The 16,713-nt window shown below is 36.9% G+C and overlaps 4 protein-coding genes across 6 annotated transcripts in view; 2 read left to right on the top strand and 2 right to left on the bottom strand.

The window, feature by feature from the left end:
• Nucleotides 1-423: 423 nt before the first annotated feature.
• Nucleotides 424-2,325, top strand: LOC102584316 (chlorophyll a-b binding protein CP26, chloroplastic). The gene is made up of 6 exons (XM_006357393.2): nucleotides 424-706; nucleotides 990-1,074; nucleotides 1,185-1,235; nucleotides 1,348-1,468; nucleotides 1,557-1,691; nucleotides 1,897-2,325. Exons 1-6 carry the CDS (start codon nucleotides 502-504, stop codon nucleotides 2,155-2,157), a joined length of 858 nt encoding a protein of 285 aa, XP_006357455.1. The 5' UTR covers nucleotides 424-501; the 3' UTR covers nucleotides 2,158-2,325.
• Nucleotides 2,326-3,303: 978 nt separating this feature from the next.
• LOC102583773 (protein STRUBBELIG-RECEPTOR FAMILY 5) lies at nucleotides 3,304-13,001 on the top strand. Of its 2 annotated transcripts, none has more exons than XM_015313420.1 (17): nucleotides 3,304-3,701; nucleotides 3,805-3,928; nucleotides 4,088-4,220; nucleotides 4,353-4,424; nucleotides 4,537-4,602; nucleotides 4,802-4,873; nucleotides 4,955-5,026; nucleotides 6,400-6,471; nucleotides 6,540-6,605; nucleotides 8,057-8,122; nucleotides 8,195-8,508; nucleotides 8,974-9,263; nucleotides 10,582-10,853; nucleotides 11,090-11,210; nucleotides 12,228-12,364; nucleotides 12,447-12,603; nucleotides 12,718-13,001. In XM_015313420.1, the coding sequence occupies exons 2-17, from the start codon at nucleotides 3,829-3,831 to the stop codon at nucleotides 12,808-12,810; spliced, it is 2,103 nt and encodes a 700-aa protein (XP_015168906.1). In that variant the 5' UTR covers nucleotides 3,304-3,701; nucleotides 3,805-3,828; the 3' UTR covers nucleotides 12,811-13,001. The 2 variants fall into 2 exon arrangements, with proteins under 2 accessions (XP_015168906.1, XP_006357453.2); XM_006357391.2 differs by having other exon boundaries at nucleotides 3,797-3,928.
• A 378-nt stretch (nucleotides 13,002-13,379) lies between these two features.
• LOC102583442 (reticulon-like protein B22) lies at nucleotides 13,380-15,314 on the bottom strand. Its single transcript, XM_006357390.2, has 3 exons — nucleotides 14,592-15,314; nucleotides 13,991-14,060; nucleotides 13,380-13,877 (listed from the first exon to the last, which is right to left on the bottom strand). The coding sequence occupies exons 1-3, from the start codon at nucleotides 14,958-14,960 to the stop codon at nucleotides 13,765-13,767; spliced, it is 552 nt and encodes a 183-aa protein (XP_006357452.1). The 5' UTR covers nucleotides 14,961-15,314; the 3' UTR covers nucleotides 13,380-13,764.
• A 699-nt stretch (nucleotides 15,315-16,013) lies between these two features.
• Nucleotides 16,014-16,713, bottom strand: part of LOC102583113 (uncharacterized) — a 6,470-nt gene continuing 5,770 nt past the window's right edge. For both annotated transcript variants that reach the window (XM_006357389.2, XM_015313436.1), the window contains exon 5: nucleotides 16,014-16,491. In XM_006357389.2, the coding sequence (XP_006357451.1) occupies nucleotides 16,246-16,491 (246 nt within the window). In that variant the 3' untranslated portion in view covers nucleotides 16,014-16,245. The remainder of the gene's footprint in view (nucleotides 16,492-16,713) is intronic.

The following is a 16,713-nucleotide window of genomic DNA, read 5'->3' as shown; positions in this document are numbered from 1 at the left end:
TCAGCAGGCTTATTCAGGCCGGGCTAAAAAGCCCTTTTCTTAAATGGGCTTCAAAAATCTTAGCCCAACCCTATTAAATCCCGGGTTAGGCCAGGCCGGTCCAACGGGCCTAGCCCATATTGACGGCTCTATACACTACTATGTTATATAAAAAAGAGAATGTAAAAGAGGAAAATATAGAAAAATAAGAAAGTATTGTTGCATTGCAAATTGCAATGTGGATAGGGTCACGTTATCCAAGTCTCATCCAGGAGTTTTGCGATGCATGCCATGTCAGCACTGTCATCTGCCACGTCACAAACTCCTTCCAATCAAAACCCTGCATCAGATTCCACATTCATCTTCCCTGTAGCTCCAATAATAGGCCGACACTTGGCACGCTCTCATCCACCAGAACAAGCTTTAAGCTAATATCTCCACTCCAAATACCATCCTCAATTCTCACTTCTCATCATCAACTCTCTCAATTTACCTCTTGTCAGCTTCACCGTTTGGCTAAAAATGGCTGCAGCTACCTCTCTATACGTCTCCGAGATGCTCGGAAGTCCCGTCAAGTTTAGCGGTGTTGCAAGGCCTGCTGCTCCTTCTCCATCCTCCTCTGCTACCTTCAAAACTGTTGCCCTTTTCAAAAAGAAGGCTGCAGCTCCTGCCAAAGCTAAGGCTGCCGCTGTCTCCCCTGCTGACGATGAGCTCGCAAAGTGGTACGGTGAGTAACATTACTACTTTCCCTTTTATGAGTTTGATTGGACATGAAATTTAATGCAGTAGTCGTATTAATTGTAACAGAGTAGTACTACATTACATTTTCTCCCTTTATAAGTGAACCTATTATCTTTCGCACAGAATTATATTAAAATTGTAGATTAACGTCTGACTGTACTGTAACTAATGTCGAACTGAACGGAAGAGTAGACTCCTAAGTTCATGCAGCCTCTGTTTAACATCTTCCCTTTGGCTTTTATATGCTTAAATTTTGGGAATATTTTCAGGACCTGACAGAAGAATTTTCCTGCCCGACGGTCTATTGGACAGATCAGAAATCCCCGAGTACTTGAACGGAGAAGTTCCCGGAGAGTAAGCCTCGATCTACTTCCTACATCACGTAATTTAGCTAAATTATATTGCTAGCATATAAAATTGTTGAAATTACAATATATATAAGAATTTTCTTGTACTTGTTGCAGCTACGGTTACGATCCCTTTGGTTTGAGCAAGAAGCCAGAAGACTTCGCCAAGTAAGTGTAGTACTAGTGACACATTAATTAATTTTAAACTCTCAGTCAGCCAATTTTGTTCTTGTTGATTGTGGAGATTGATCTAAGTTCAAAATTGTTCGATCTGCTGCAGATATCAGGCATATGAGCTGATCCACGCCAGATGGGCTATGCTTGGTGCTGCTGGATTTATTATCCCAGAAGCCTTCAACAAGTTTGGTGCCAACTGTGGTCCTGAAGCTGTTTGGTTCAAGGTATATATATATATATATATCACCACTAATTGCAATTTGTTTAAATGTGAGGGGAAATCCTGATTATGAAATTTCGGCTCATGTGTAGACTGGAGCTTTACTTCTAGATGGAAACACATTGAGTTACTTTGGAAAGAACATTCCCATCAACCTTATTCTTGCTGTCGTCGCGGAGGTTGTTCTTGTTGGTGGTGCTGAGTACTACAGAATTATTAATGGCTTGGTGAGCTCCAATTTACTACTACAACCTTCATCATAATATTATGTGCGCTGACAGGGCGGAACTAGAGTTTTAAATTTATGTTAAGAAATCTACTTAATATGTATAATTAATTTATTCAAAACTCAGTAAGTTGCCTCGATCATAAAGGCACTATCTATTGACAATTGATTAGATTGTGGATTTAACAAATTGTGTTGGGATGCAGGATTTGGAGGACAAGCTACACCCAGGTGGTCCATTTGACCCACTAGGCCTAGCAAAGGACCCAGACCAGGCAGCAATCTTGAAGGTAAAAGAAATCAAGAATGGAAGACTAGCCATGTTTTCTATGCTTGGTTTCTTCATCCAAGCCTATGTGACAGGAAAGGGTCCTGTTGAGAATTTGGCTGCCCATTTGAGTGACCCCTTTGGCAACAACTTGCTCACCGTCATCGGCGGTGCTTCGGAAAGAGTCCCAACCCTGTAATTTTCTTTTTGGACTGGAGGAATTGTACAATTCTGCAATACATTTCAGAGCTGTATGTGAAAAACCAGCTTGTAGTTTATGAAGACAAACTGTACTTATTTTCATACAGCTACTGCACTGGCCACATTCGTCCTTCATTCCAATTTATGCAGTAACATTATTTCTTTATGAGTTTAACTTATATATATCGTTATTATTACTAAAGAAAAACACGTAATCCTATTCACGATGTGCGGATATATTTGTCTGTATTTGAAAAATCTAATTATACACTTTTTATTTTACCTTTAGTGAAGAGTTTTTATAGCAACACAAACGCTACATGTATTTAAGACCACAAATTTAATATATTAAAAATACAAGTTTCAAAACTCTCTGAGTTCAAATTATGTTATATAAATCGAAATAGAGAAACAAGTGAATTGTGGAATGTACCAATTTTTGAGCTGGCAATCAAAATTTAAGCCATTATTTCAAATGTAGGCCACTTTTTAATGCGGAAAAATAAAATTTTGACAAAAATACTGATAGCTTCTTAACACATAATAAGTCCAATACATAGTGTTGGAGTATAAAGCTAGGACAAATAAATCTCCAGCATAAGGTGCTGAAGTTTGAAAAATTGTTGGAGTTTCAAATTTCATGTAGTTCAAACTTTTATCAATTTAATCTTCCGCAACATTTATGACATTCAAAGTAATAAATTTCTCTAGTTTTTACTCCTCTCTTCCATATTAAGTGAATTTGTAAGGTAATGTACATCTGTTAAGAAAAATATTTAAGGACATAATTTATTTCATATTTTTCACTATTATCCTTTGTGAAATCATAAATATAACTTTGTAAGTAGTATATTTTATTTTCTAAGAAATATATAACATCATTAATGGAAATGATGCATTTATCTTGAACTTTGAACTTTGAACAATTCAAAAAAAAAATTACAATAATTTTTTTTTCCAAAAATTCACTTAATATGGAATATATGAAGTAACTTTTAACGAAGGATATTTTTGTCAAAATTTAATGTCTTACATTAAAATAATTAATTTTGAATTAACACTACACAACATGCCAGTGTAATTTTACACTAAAAATGTTGTATTTTCCACTTTCTCCCTATGGCCTATACTCTAGTATAGAAATTTGAAGCCCACATACGGCAAAGCTTGAACAGAAATATATATTCTGCGATTACCTCGTCTTGCGCACTCACACACACGTATAAATATTTTACAACTGAAAAATGGATCAAAGGTCATCCTTGCTTTTGGGCGAAGCATTCGCAAAATGGCTGTCCAATCGAAACGAGTGCCTAATTTCATTCTTCTTCACTGTCTTCTCCAAATTTTCAGGGTCGTTACCATTGGAGCATTTCCAATCCCAATTCAGCTACTGTTCATCGCCACTCCCAAATGCATTCTTTCGAGAGTCGACAAACAATTTTCTCCTCATAATTTTTTGATCCCTCGAGATATTATCACCCTTCGCGCAGAGGCCGATTGGGGAATGATCTCAACTTGCTCTTCGCGTAGGGCAGCAATGTACAGACTTGGAATCATCACCCTACTCAAATTCCGTGTTGTAGTACTAATTTACTGATTTCATAATACTGCTGTTTTTGTTGTTGTTTGACAAGTATTTTAGGTTTGGGCAACTGATCGCCCAAATATGATGATGATGATAAGTCCGTGCACTTTCCTTTGTTGGATCATCCTTACAAGCTCCTTCACTGTTAATGTGGTGCTTTCGAAAACAGATTCCCAACAAGGTAAATCCCCAATTCTGAATTGAGAAGTAATGTATACCTTCTCAATTATTTGGCTAGAGCGCAGGAAGAACTTTGAATCTTTGCGAGCTTAGATAACCAATAAATGTTATTCATATACATCTTTAGATATGTAGATAACAAATTTAATTGTCTTTACAGTTTCAGCTCTCAATGACATGTATCAGTATTTGAAGCCCCATTCCAAACTTGATGGATGGAAATCCGATGGAGGAAATCCTTGTGATGATTCTTGGAAGGGTATCAAGTGTTCTGGTTCAGATGTCACTGAAATGTACCTCTTTCCTTTTCTTATTTGCTTTTGTCATTTCATTTGCTTTTACTTACAACGCGTAAGGAAAAGAAAAAGTTGCCTTCTGATTCTTTTACTAATCCATGATCTGCTTATTCCTAAATTATGTTGCAGTGATCTATCTGGCTTGGGGCTCACTGGATCACTTGGCTTCCAGCTTGATAAGTTGGAGAAAGTTACCTACTTGTGAGGCCCAGACAACTCTTGGATATTGGAAATTAGGTTTATATTATGTGATTTTATCTGTCCACTGAAAGAACTGGTCCTGACAAAGATGAATTTGAATGTCATAGTGCAGTGATGTGAGCAAAAACAACCTGAAGGACAACATACCATACCAACTTCCTCCTCGCACAAAACACCTGTAAGTAGGCAGACAAGCATTAAGTTCTTAGACATTACTCATTATGAAGTTTCTCCTCAGGCTGCAACTTTTGGTCACCTCCTTTCGGTGTCTTCTTAGTCCGACTATTTATTATTAAGTAGCATTAAGCCTTATCCAGAAGATCTGTTTCTGTTGATATTGCGCCCTATCAGTCCCTCATTCGGTTCTTGTTCTGCAGGGATCTTTCTGGAAATCAATTTGGTGGAACTGTACCTTATTCAATTTCTCAGATGACTGAGCTTAAATCCATGTAATGGTTTTTCTCTTATTCTTAATGTTTTAAATTTTAGGCTTCATATCAGGTGTCAATAATGTTCTTGGTGTTGTGCAGGAATCTTAATCATAATAAGCTAAGTGGATCACTGAGTGATTTATTTGGAAAACTTACAAAACTAACTGAGATGTAAGTATTGCAAATTTTGCATCCAGCTACTCCCTTTTGTCTTTTTCTTTGTTTCTATAAGGTCTTGCCTTCAGCAAATAAGTTCATGAATGGCTGCAAGGAAATATTAGAGACAGACTAGAGTGAATGGTTCTGGAAGTAGAAAAGTTCATTGATATTAGTTGTTCCAAGAATATGTTTGCATTGCCTTTTCCTGACTATCCTTTGTTCGCTGTCTGCTTATCTCTGATCTGAATCTACAGTAACAATTAAGAAATTGTTGCTAGATGTGGAATGACAATGAACAATGTGGATGTGTAAATAATGAGCTCCCTAGTCATATAGATTGAACATCATTCTTTGCTGCTTGTGTGCTTGAGGATGGAAATCTGCACGCCTGTGATTATTCATAAAGGTGTGGGAAATGTGTGAATTGAGTTGATTTGAGTAAAGTCTTAACTGATGGAAGACTTCTGATCGCATCTCTATAGCCTTAACATTGAATTTTCTTGAAACTCCTTCATTCCAATTGGAATGTCCATATTTGACTTGAAATGTGATTGTTCAAAATTAAAAGAGAACAACCATGACCTGCTAACAGTTTTTCTTGCTAATGGATTAGTGAAAATTTATAGAGATGTGAAATTGTATGACACTTCTTTAAAGGATATTTGGGTTTATGATAAGACATTTCTAGGGAGAACATTAATTCAAGATGGACCAAAAAGGTAAGTGATACATTTAATTGCAGAGGTTATTTGTTTTCGGGTGGATTCTTAGCATTTCAAATACTCAGCATAAAATCTTTGCCTCCATGAATGAGGGAATGAGGTTTTACTTAACTATTTTCAGAGGTTTCCTTCAGATCATTACTTTCAGTACGAGAAATAGCATCCAAGGCGACAAGTATCACCTTTGAGAATAACCATGCCCCTCTTCAGCACCACACAACACTAGTGTATCATTGACATATATAATATGTGATATTTCACCTGAATTGCCGTTTATATCACCAATCCAATCCTTGCAGCCATTCAAGTTGATCACTCTGTTAAGAACTAAGCTTAGAGTTTTATTACTAATAGGAAAGCAAAAGTGGTGATGGATCACCTTGTGTCACCGCCTAGACAGGTTATGAAGGACTACTGACTCGATATATAGTCTAATTTTCATTTGTACTTCCTACGAAACACCACATAAGTTAAAATTATCCTGTTAGTCCAGTCTCTCTATGATAATAAAGTCAAGTAAGATAACAATGCTTTTACGGCCCCCTCACTTCTTTCTCTATGCATTCCTGCATATCAACATGCATACATATATTCATAAGCATTGTAGTGTGTCAGGTAATATAATTGTCTAGTGTATCAACTAACTCGTGCAATTTTATCCAGGGATCTCTCCTACAATTCAATATCAGGCAGTTTGCCTCAGGGTCTTAAATCCCTCTCAAGCCTCAGCAAATTGTAAGCTAGTGCTTAATATTTGGGATCAAAATCTTGATTGGAGCTAAACATTTTCACTCCGCATGCAGGCACATACAGAACAATCAGTTTACTGGATCAATAAATGTTCTTGCTGATCTTGAACTTGACGATTTGTAAGTTGAACTGTTAGTAAAGCTACAATTCTAAGTCATGGTTTTTGCAATTCCAAAGTGTAGTAAGTTTCCTCCATTATGTGTTAAAAATTACAATTCTAAGATTCTTAGCACTCTTCTAGCCCCATCTCTCCAACACCACCACCCCCAAAAAAAAAAAAAAAAAGAAAGAAGAAAAATTTCCCAGAAAGTGCAAAGCAAGAAAGTTTTTCATGTTTCTTGACTTCTTCATTTATCTTATTTTCAAAATCTGAGTATAATTGGTGTATTAGGTTGTCTTTTGTATTATACCATGATTGCTACTGAGTTGATATATGCTTATTATGTAGGTCTGATGCCACCCTGTCTGCCTCTTTATTTCTAAAGTTAGCTTTGATTTCACATTTCAAGGTTATGGTTGCTATAAGTTTGTTCAACGAAGTTAAGTAAGATATCAACAAAAGAAATTATAACCAGACAACTTTGTAGAGTACCTAGACTTCGTCATCTTCAGTGTTAGGATTGATGTACATTGAAGATCTTAGACTCGCACATGAAATATTCACATCTTTGCATCATTCTATAAGTTGATATAAGCTTATTCTGTATATCAGATGCCACCTTATCTGCCTCTGTATTTCAGTATTTCTAAAGTTACACTATGTTATGGTTGATATAAGTTTGTTTCACAAAAGCAATACCTGGTCTACCTTTAGAGTTATCTTTTGTTTCTTGATAAAGCTAACCAACTGTAAATCGAGGAGCATGCATCACGACACTTTTACTTTCTATGTGAGAATTAAATGTAGCATATTTACTTAAATTTCAAGGGCTCTACAAAAGGACCTCCTTCTTAAGTAAGAAGTCATGTCTTCGATCAAAAACTCTGTTCCACCTTTCACTTGGTTAACACAAAGCTAAAAAAATTCTTGGACATCCAGTTTGCCGTTGGGCATTGACTGTATAATGATCATAATATAGGTAAATGAGAAGGTTCCTGATAGTGGTCATAATGCTTATGCAAGAACGGAAACAAGGTACGCAATCAGTTAGAGATTACAGCATAGACAGCTCAAACACTGTCCAACTTGTGTAGCCCAAGTTTTACTATGACTTCTAGTACTTTTTCTTATGAAGACTGTGACTTCTAGTACTATAAGGTCTATGATTCAGAAAGATATTTCTCTTTTTTTCCTCCTTTGAGAGAGGTGAGCTTTTACTACGTGGCTGCATGCAACATCCCGAATGCCCCTTGCCACTTGTTCAGGCAATCAATATGCAGAAAAAGCCCTTTATAAGACACTGATAGAATCATAAATCATTAGTAGGCCAAATATGTAATCACATACTTTTTTTCGTTATCCCTTGAATAAAATGTTGGCTTGGATTTGAGTAAGAAACTGTCACAAGTATGAAGTGTCCTCGGTTGATTATACGTAACTAAGCCAGTGTATTCAACAAAATGCTGACAGGAATGTAGCAAACAACCAATTTAATGGATGGATTCCGGATGAGCTGAAAGACATCAAAAATTTAGAGTGAGTGTTGGATGAACTATTGGTTAACTAGTTTCGATTTATAATGCCTGATACTTTCTTTTTGCTTAAAAGGACTGGCGGAAATAGTTGGTCTACTGGATCAGCTCCTCCTCCGCCTCCTGGGCAGAAAGCTAAACCACACACCAGGAAGTCAGATAAGGAATCTGGAAAATCTGGCCTGGGTATAGGGGCCATTGCCGGGATATTACTGGGTGTTTTGTTGCTACTTGGTGTTATAATTGCTCTATTGTCAAGAAGAAAAAGATCATCACCTTCCTCCCATTTTCTTGAAGAAGATAAATTTAGCCGGCGTCAACCTTTTACTCCTCTTGCATCTCAGGAGTTATCTAGTAGCGTACGTGCCAACATGCAGGAGGAATTCAGAGGTAATTTTACTTTTGGCTTTCCAATCCCCTTCTATAAAAGGAGAGCAATGGAGAAGAAAAAGAATATGTGTGGCTTTCCAATCACATATTCTTTGTCCTCTGAATATTGTCTCTAAAATTAAGCTAAGGTTAGGTTGTACTATTACCAAGGGTTTTTCAGAAATGGCCTCTCTACCCCGCAAAGGTAGGTGGAAGGTCTGTGTAGACCCCATATTTGTGGGATCACATTGGGTATGTTGTTGTTGGTTCGATTGTACTATTATTATTGTTTTATTTGGTGAACAGACCCCTCCACAACCCTTTACCCAGGGGACAATAGAGATTTATGCCCACTTTCCCCCTTATGACGAACTCGAAACCTCTTAGTTGAAAATGGAAGGCTCTCCCGACTAGAGCAACCTCCCTTGTTGGTCACAATTGTATTATTTCATCTGACAGAAATTATGTCCTCTGATTCATCATCAGCTGCAGAAAAACATTTGCAAACCTCTTCCTCAATGGCTCTTAAGCGTCTTAATTCAGAGCGTCACAAGTCTTTTAATGAGAAGGAGCTGAAAAATGCTCCACCTTCAGATCATCTCAAGTCGTTCAATGATAAAGAGTTCGCAAATCCTATGAAACAGAGCAGTTCAGTTAAGGTAGATCACTATCCATTAGCTGATTTGCAGAATGCAACTGGTAACTTTGCAAGTTCTCGCCTTCTTGGTGAGGGATCAATTGGTCGAGTATACATGGCAAAATATCCAGATGGCAAGGTAAGCTTGACCTGATTTACAGTGCTGTTTAGTTTTATGGTATATTTGTTGTTAATTCACTTCATGAATTGGTTGCATAATCTCCATTATACATCATGAGAGATTGGATACAATACATAGATTAGTCAAAGGTAAACAGAAGAAAAGGCAACAGACAGATATATATTTGTAGAGCTAATATTGTTCATGAGTACTTGAAGATCTATGATATTTAAGCTTTTTCTCCGTTTTGAAGGGTTCGTATTCATGAAATACATAAGTTCATGCACATATCTTCCACCTGCTTTGACATTGAAAGTAATGTTTTCTACAGTCATTTCTAGAGGAAATCATTGGTATTTCAGAATGGTACCCAGGGAACCAGCCCAAGTCTAAAGTTTGAAGTGAAAATTATTTCTGAAGGTTCCTTTTGAAAGATTGAAATAAATACATAGTCCTTGTCTAGTTGTCTTTATAATTCTTGTAACCTTATGGTAGAACTTATGAATAATAATATAGATGATCTTCTACTGTTGCATGGGACCTAAAGTAAATGAACTTACATCTATTGTTCCGGCGTAATCCTTGAACCTATCACGTTGTCCTTGTTAATCATTGCATAGGTGATCATGTTCTGCTACATGTAAATTGTGGTAAACTGACTTAAATTTCCTGGTTGGGCTATTGCCTTTGTGTAGATATAATTTGACCTCTTCTTTGTTTCCTTACAACACTATAGAGAGGTTCTTTTCAACGAAAACAAATTTCTTCCAGACCTTAGCAGATCACTTGCATGATGAAGTTTGTTCAGCAATATGTTAATAGGTACTGTAAGCGTACTAGTTGACCATAGAAATTAGACTATAATGATGGATGGATGTGAGCTCACTTCTCATCAAAGGTCTCTTTAGAACTTGTATCAGTCTTTTCATATCCTACAATACGGATTGCTCAGATATCTCTGCATGGGAATCTTGCATATTCTGTTCGCATCTACTTTTGGACCTATAGCACATGCTCCAACTTAACATGGCAATAATTTTAGTTGCTTTTATCTTCTTTTGTTAGCTTATTATTTCAAAGTCCCTTGAGGCCAGATTATCTAGCTTTTCTATTCATTGCAGCAGATAGTTGTAATGTGGAAGTGAACATAATATATGTCCCAAGCAGATATATCGTGCTTGATTCAACTTAAACCTGCAAATGCTTCTGGTGCTACTAATTGGTTGGCTACCATTTCTAGGGAGGTTCAGCTGATGTTTATATGGTCTAGAAGTATTTAATCATATTTGTACTGTATGATAAACATAATGGAGAAATCTTATTTTTGATTTACCAGGTTCTGGCGGTACAGAAAATAGACTCCTCTTTTTTCCAAGATGGGCAGTGCACAGAATTCACAGAAATTGTTGGCAAAATTTCCAATCTTCACCACCCAAATATAGCTGAAGTTATTGGTTATTGTTCAGAACAGGGACAGAATATGTTAATCTTTGAGTATTTTAGAAATGGTTCACTTTATGAATTCCTTCATGTGTCGGATGACTTCAGTAAACCTCTTACATGGAACACAAGAGTCAGAATTGCTCTAGGGGCCGCCCGTGCTCTTGAGTAAGTCAAACTCTTCGTGTTGTTTCTCTTGCAGTTGGTGATTTCCTTTAATGTTGGTATTGGTAGTGAGTACTATTGGCACAGATTAATTGCATGTCCTTAGTGGTGAGTGACATTACAGTTTCCACTGTAACTGATATTCCATCGAGTACAACATGATTTGAATTATTAAGAAACACTCTAGTCAATGTGGTTCTCCTAATAGATCCTATGACATGATTTTAATTTGTATATAGGTACCTGCATGAGGTTTGTTCTCCATCATGTCTCCACAGGAATATAAGAACTTCAAACATTGTGCTCGATGCTGAATTGAATTCTCGTCTCTGTGAGTGTGGCATGGCAATGTTTCATCAGGTATGTGAAGATAGACCTTTAGATACTGCAAGTATTGTTTCCACCTGAGTTCATACTATTTCTGCAGTTTTGAATGTTATGATTTAGGAACCTGCTAACTTGCAAATGTGACCACTTGAAACAGGAAATGGATAAAGTCATATTCAGAAAAATAAAGTGGGCCGCATGTAACTTGTCAAGTTATATGTTGGATATTTCGAAGTTTTACGAAAACTATTAAGACATATAAAAGTTGAAATCTTGTAACTATTGACATATATAATGTGGATAGTCTTCCATTAAAATGAATACTACTTTGGAAGACTCAAAAATGAAATGTGGATATTGTTGCCTTTTCTTGGCCAAGGACTGATTGAATTTGTTAGCAGCTTCATAATTGGTGTCCATCATTGCTTAGAATGTCACTGGCACAGCTCATTTCCAAATAGAATGTCCATGGTACCAGGTCCTTCTCCAAGTCACATGCCCTCCATTATTTTCTTCATCACGCAGCGGTGAATGGTATTGGTCTATTGGATGGGTAATAGATGCATGATTTGGTATAAATTTGTGTAGTTTGGCATGGCGATCAGGTTCTAGTTTGAGAATAAGTGCCATGTTCTGAAAAACAGGATATGGTGCTATATAAATGAATATGAACATAGAAGATGGTAACAATCCGGGCTAGATAAATAATACTAGTAGTCTGTAAATTCAGTGGTGGAGCTAGCATTGGAAGTACGGGTTCCACAGCCCAGTAACTTTGATCAAAATCCTATATATTTGTTGAGAAATTGACTAGTATGTACATATAATAAATTTCAGATCCGATACTTCAAATATAGAATCCATAAAGTTCAAATCCTAGATCCACCATGAGTTTGCTGAAATGCATACTCCGTTGTTGGTACATAGGGTTAATCTGGATCAGTCCACATTTGCTGATTTATGCTTAAGATATTTCACATGGTGCGTTGGTGTCTAGTAGAGGTACGTCATGCTTAAATAATATTATTCAACCTTCTCCCTTTTTTTCAGCGATCAAGCAAAAACTTGGATGCTGGATACACTGCTCCAGAATGCACAAAACCTTCTGCATATACTTCGAAGAGTGATGTTTATAGCTTCGGAGTTGTCATGTTGGAACTATTGACAGGGCGAAAGCCTTTTGACAGGTGCATCCCCTTGCATGCTAATTTTAATTTGTACAGTTATCCACCAAAATATGAATCTAACATATTCATATCGATGCTTCAGTTCAAAGCCAAGATTAGAACAGTGCCTGGTCGAATGGGCATCGCCACAACTACATGATCTAGATGCCTTAGAGCAAATGGCTGATCCTGCTCTGCGTGGACTTTATCCTCCTAAATCTCTCTCTAGATTTGCCAATGTGACTGCTCTGTGCGTTCAGGTTAGACTTCTTTTGCAGTAATTTTCAAAAATGGAGGGAGTTAACTAATATCTTTCTATCAATAGCCTAAAGAATAACGATTCTTGACTTATTCGTGATTTCTGATGTTATCAGTCGGAGCCAGAATTTCGACCACAAATGTCTGAGGTGGTCCGTTTAGTTCAAAAGTCGAATATGAGCCAGAGAGGTGATGATGATGATTACTGATACTTTCAGGTTCTCGGCAAAAAAAAGAGGGAAGAAGATCTTTTCAGACTTGAGAAGACGTGACTCCCATTTTTTTTCTTACTTCATCTTCTCCTTTAAGAAAATCAAGTGTTAAAAGTTGTATTGGTTTTAACCATCTTATGACCAAGGACCTTTGTTGTCACGTCGATGAGTATTTTGAGTATTGCAAACACTTTCCAGTACTTTGAAGTGTAGTTGAAAGCAATGATCGGTTTGTCATGGCAGAGCACGCCAATAGCAGTCTCTTCTCTTGTGAATTGCCATGCATGTAAGGTTGTAGTGTCGATAACTTCATATTCCCGTTCCATATAATGAGGCAGGATTTGAAGTACAAGGATCAAACTCCTTGATACTCTGTGATTTCAGACACAAAATCTTCATGTTTTTCTGATCTGTGTTTTCTGTGGTGATTCAAGAGGGAGTCTGTATTTTTCTGTTTCGAATTTGAAAAGAAAAATTGAGATGGGATCAAATGCTCTTTTGTGCAATTTTTCAAAAGAAATCATTTTGGGGCAATCAGTTCAAATCTACAAGCTCAAAATTCTACGTATCAAACAGTAGTTGTTAACCACTCATCAAGACAAAACACATGTTAAACGCCTACCATCATCATGTCGTTAGTGAATTTGCAGAAGCTCCCTTGTTCCTTAAGCTAATACTAGAATATTTGCAAACAAGAACCAACTTTGTATCTTTGTTGCCTGGGGAAACAGTCATCTTAGGACTGGGAATATGTTACAGAGATGTGCAAGGAAATCAAAAGGCTACACACAGAATTCACACTTTGCAATAATTCGAACCAATAGAACATATGGGCTACATTATTTACTTTTTACCAGTGGTACTATAATTCTGTTCTTATTGCTTCATTACCTCTTTTCGTCTATCTACAAACCAGGAAATTCATATGCTCCGTGGACTGAGCAAAACACCCTAGTCGCTCTGAACTGTTTCTCTTGAGCCCTTTCTCCTTGGTTGACTCCACAAACATACGCTGATCAGTTGAGAATTCTCAGCAAGCATGTAAAGGCAAAGAAAACAGAGTCCTGCATAAAATTAATCCACACAGAACAGCTTAATTTGACGCAAAGTTGGGAATGAAAATCAACCTTGTACCCCGATAATATAAGTAGAGGAAATAGGAGAAGAAATGACTCACCGGCATAGGCAACAGTAACACCTGATGCTATCCTTCCCAAAACTGATAGCACATAAAGAGTAACCACAACCTGGCAATGTAGTAGGATGATTTTAATAACGTTCTCCAATCCATTTTTCAGTTACATCAAATTAGTATTTGAGTTTCTGTATGGAGCTTCCTTTTTGTATTAATTATCTGAAATGTAGGGCACGTAGAAGCTCAGATACTGTGTTCGGCCGAGCCAAATAACTTTTGCTATAATAGTATTGAAACACATATTAAGCTACCATTCGGCCATCAGAAAACATTAACATTGTTTGTTCATGAAATTTAGTCAAGTTTGAAAATTTACACAATGAGACCTGGAAAGGATATTGTGTACACGGACCTTTCTACTACAACCCTTGGCTCAGTTTCTTAAAAAATTTCTTCAAAAGAATTTACCAGTTTTTGGTGAAATTTCACTTCCATGACAAAACCTCAAAAAAATCCAAGTAAAATGCAAGTCCAATCACAATATTAAGTTCCAAAAAACAATTTTTCTACACAATTTCATTCAAGTTTTTATCACTTTCCGATGAATCGAATAACAGAGTAGATAGTACAAGTTGGTTAGTACCTTAACGAACAAGCGCTTATCATGTCCGGTAGCAGAAACGCGGAGAACAGACTCAGCAGCGCCGATAGTATTAGCAATGCAGGCAAGGACGCGATTTGCAGTGTTCTGTGAGATCTGCCATTCTAGTGGATCCACAGGAACCGAAATGTTCATCTGGCGATACAGGAGTCCGAGAATGGCGAGGGAGCAAATGATTACAATAAAGACGTCAGAGACGAGAGAGACGATACTGGCATTCCGATAAACACAGTGGTAGTAAACGAGAGTGCCGCAGATGATGAGTATGAAGGGTACGGGACCACGCAAATCCTTCTTCCTCCTAGGGTTTATTGTCCTTCGAATCTCCTCATTAGCGTTCAATTTTTCCATGGTGCAGGTACTTTTTTGGTCTCTAATGCCTCAATTACAGTGGCGCTAGATATGGACGGGGGATTTATCGGTGAGTCAATTCCGAACGCTGCGTCGTCTTCTCTAAGTTCTTCAAAATCTGCTGGCTTAATTGAGATTATTATTGACATATTTTATTCCAAATGTTGTATTCAAAGAGAAGCTTCTGAAGAAAACTGTCCATGTCCATTTCATAACAGTTTCCAACAAAAATATTTCAAACAAATTGAAACGGAGCAAACATTTTGAAAGCCAACAAGAGATTCGTGGAAAATACTCGGGAGGGAACATTTTTCTTTTTCTATTGTCAATGCTCAATGCTTGTTTTCTTTTCTCCAGATCTAAAACTATTTTAGTTGACTTGTCTAGGGATTATGATACTTTTATATAAAAAAAATTATATTATATAGTTGCCTACTAAAATAATAGAGGAGAAATATATATGTTTTGTTATAAAACGTACATTTAATTTTTTTTTAACTTTTGGTTAGTAGTTTTAATTATTTGACCGAGCGATCAAATGTGCGAAGAGCCCTTTTTATACTCCTGCTAACCCTCTACGAAATGATGTTAACAGCTTATAATTAGGACTTTTTTTCATTATTGTTTTTATTCAAGCCAAATAAATCTTTTATTAATTAGGCAGCGTGTTCAAATGAAAATGAAAACGTGAAAGTCTTAAATATGTGATGTTTTTATAGCTATAAGTTTATGTAATTAAGGATAAAGTAATTCCAAAAAAGAGAAATATATCTTTTTTTAAAAAGATGTCTCGTAAATTGAAACGGAGGAAGTAGTAGATCCAGGTCACAGTAAAAAATAGGAAAGTCCAGAATTGTTTGGTGACACATTTCTAATGAGGGCGGTGTATAGACATGGGTCTCGAAAATTACCTAATTATTTTTTATCTCCAACTAAATTACCTCATCGTTGATCACTAGTTCACACTCCATGATCATCTAATGGATGTTTGCGACTCCGTAAACCAATAAAAACCTAAAAGAACTTCCTATTGTTTGCTAGTTTTGGGTCTAAAAAGCAATGGCAAAAATTATGAAAAGGCAAGCATCATGCCTTGTCCCCACTTCTATGAGGCTTAATAAAACCATCGGGAACGCATTGCTAAATAAAACTCAAGTCTTTTCAACTAAAAAAACCACCACTGTCAAACAGTTGATAAAAGAATATCCACCCTATTATACAGCCAGTACAGAAGGTAAAAAGAGGATATTGGTTTTCTAGAAAGTCAAGAGTTTTGATTTGCCTGCTAACCAGGAAATAAGATGAGAGAGGGGTCTCTCTGCAGCTTGCCGTCCGTTACATCTAGCTTCTTCATCTTTTCTTCGCACCAAAATAACTGCTCCTTACTGATTCTTTCCATTCTTAGGACCCTATTCATGACCTTTACATCAATAAGGCCAAGCAACAGGTCGACATCTGCTGCCATGCTAGGCCATGATTTCTTCTTCAGGTTCTTTGTTTTCTTCCGTAGTTCCTTCAGTTTCACCTTTTTCTGCATTAGAAAGACTCAGAAGTTATCCCAAAGAAGACCAACAGCAACATCCAAACTTCTGTCTCAAAGTAGGCATTGCTTGACTATCTTACAAGTTACAAGCCAAAGCAAAATGGAGATAGCAAGAGCTTTGCTTGAATTACTATTTTTTTTTATGACAAGGGAAACCCGCAACCGCTACCCTTTGGGTGCGCACAGGGTAAAACCCCGCTCCTATTGCAA

The sequence above is a fragment of the Solanum tuberosum genome, unplaced genomic scaffold (assembly GCF_000226075.1).
Source record: "Solanum tuberosum cultivar DM 1-3 516 R44 unplaced genomic scaffold, SolTub_3.0 scf00246, whole genome shotgun sequence".
NCBI lineage: Eukaryota > Viridiplantae > Streptophyta > Magnoliopsida > Solanales > Solanaceae > Solanum > Solanum tuberosum.
Note: the sequence above shows the minus strand (reverse complement) of the source record. Positions and strands in the feature narration are given on the sequence as shown.

Excerpts from the sequence above, each read along its gene's own strand:
- LOC102584316 (XM_006357393.2), top strand. The coding sequence starts at position 502 with ATGGCTGCAGCTACCTCTCTATACGTCTCCGAGATGCTCGGAAGTCCC. Across the intron at positions 707-989 it reads TGAGCTCGCAAAGTGGTACG|GACCTGACAGAAGAATTTTC; the intron begins GTGAGTAACATT and ends GAATATTTTCAG. Across the intron at positions 1,236-1,347 it reads AAGCCAGAAGACTTCGCCAA|ATATCAGGCATATGAGCTGA; the intron begins GTAAGTGTAGTA and ends GATCTGCTGCAG.
- LOC102583773 (XM_015313420.1), top strand. The coding sequence starts at position 3,829 with ATGATGATGATGATAAGTCCGTGCACTTTCCTTTGTTGGATCATCCTT. Across the intron at positions 4,603-4,801 it reads CCTCCTCGCACAAAACACCT|GGATCTTTCTGGAAATCAAT; the intron begins GTAAGTAGGCAG and ends CTTGTTCTGCAG. Across the intron at positions 6,472-6,539 it reads CTCTCAAGCCTCAGCAAATT|GCACATACAGAACAATCAGT; the intron begins GTAAGCTAGTGC and ends CTCCGCATGCAG.
- LOC102583442 (XM_006357390.2), bottom strand. The coding sequence starts at position 14,960 with ATGGAAAAATTGAACGCTAATGAGGAGATTCGAAGGACAATAAACCCT. Across the intron at positions 14,061-14,591 it reads ATAAGCGCTTGTTCGTTAAG|GTTGTGGTTACTCTTTATGT; the intron begins GTACTAACCAAC and ends CTACATTGCCAG. Across the intron at positions 13,878-13,990 it reads TGTTACTGTTGCCTATGCCG|GACTCTGTTTTCTTTGCCTT; the intron begins GTGAGTCATTTC and ends AATTTTATGCAG.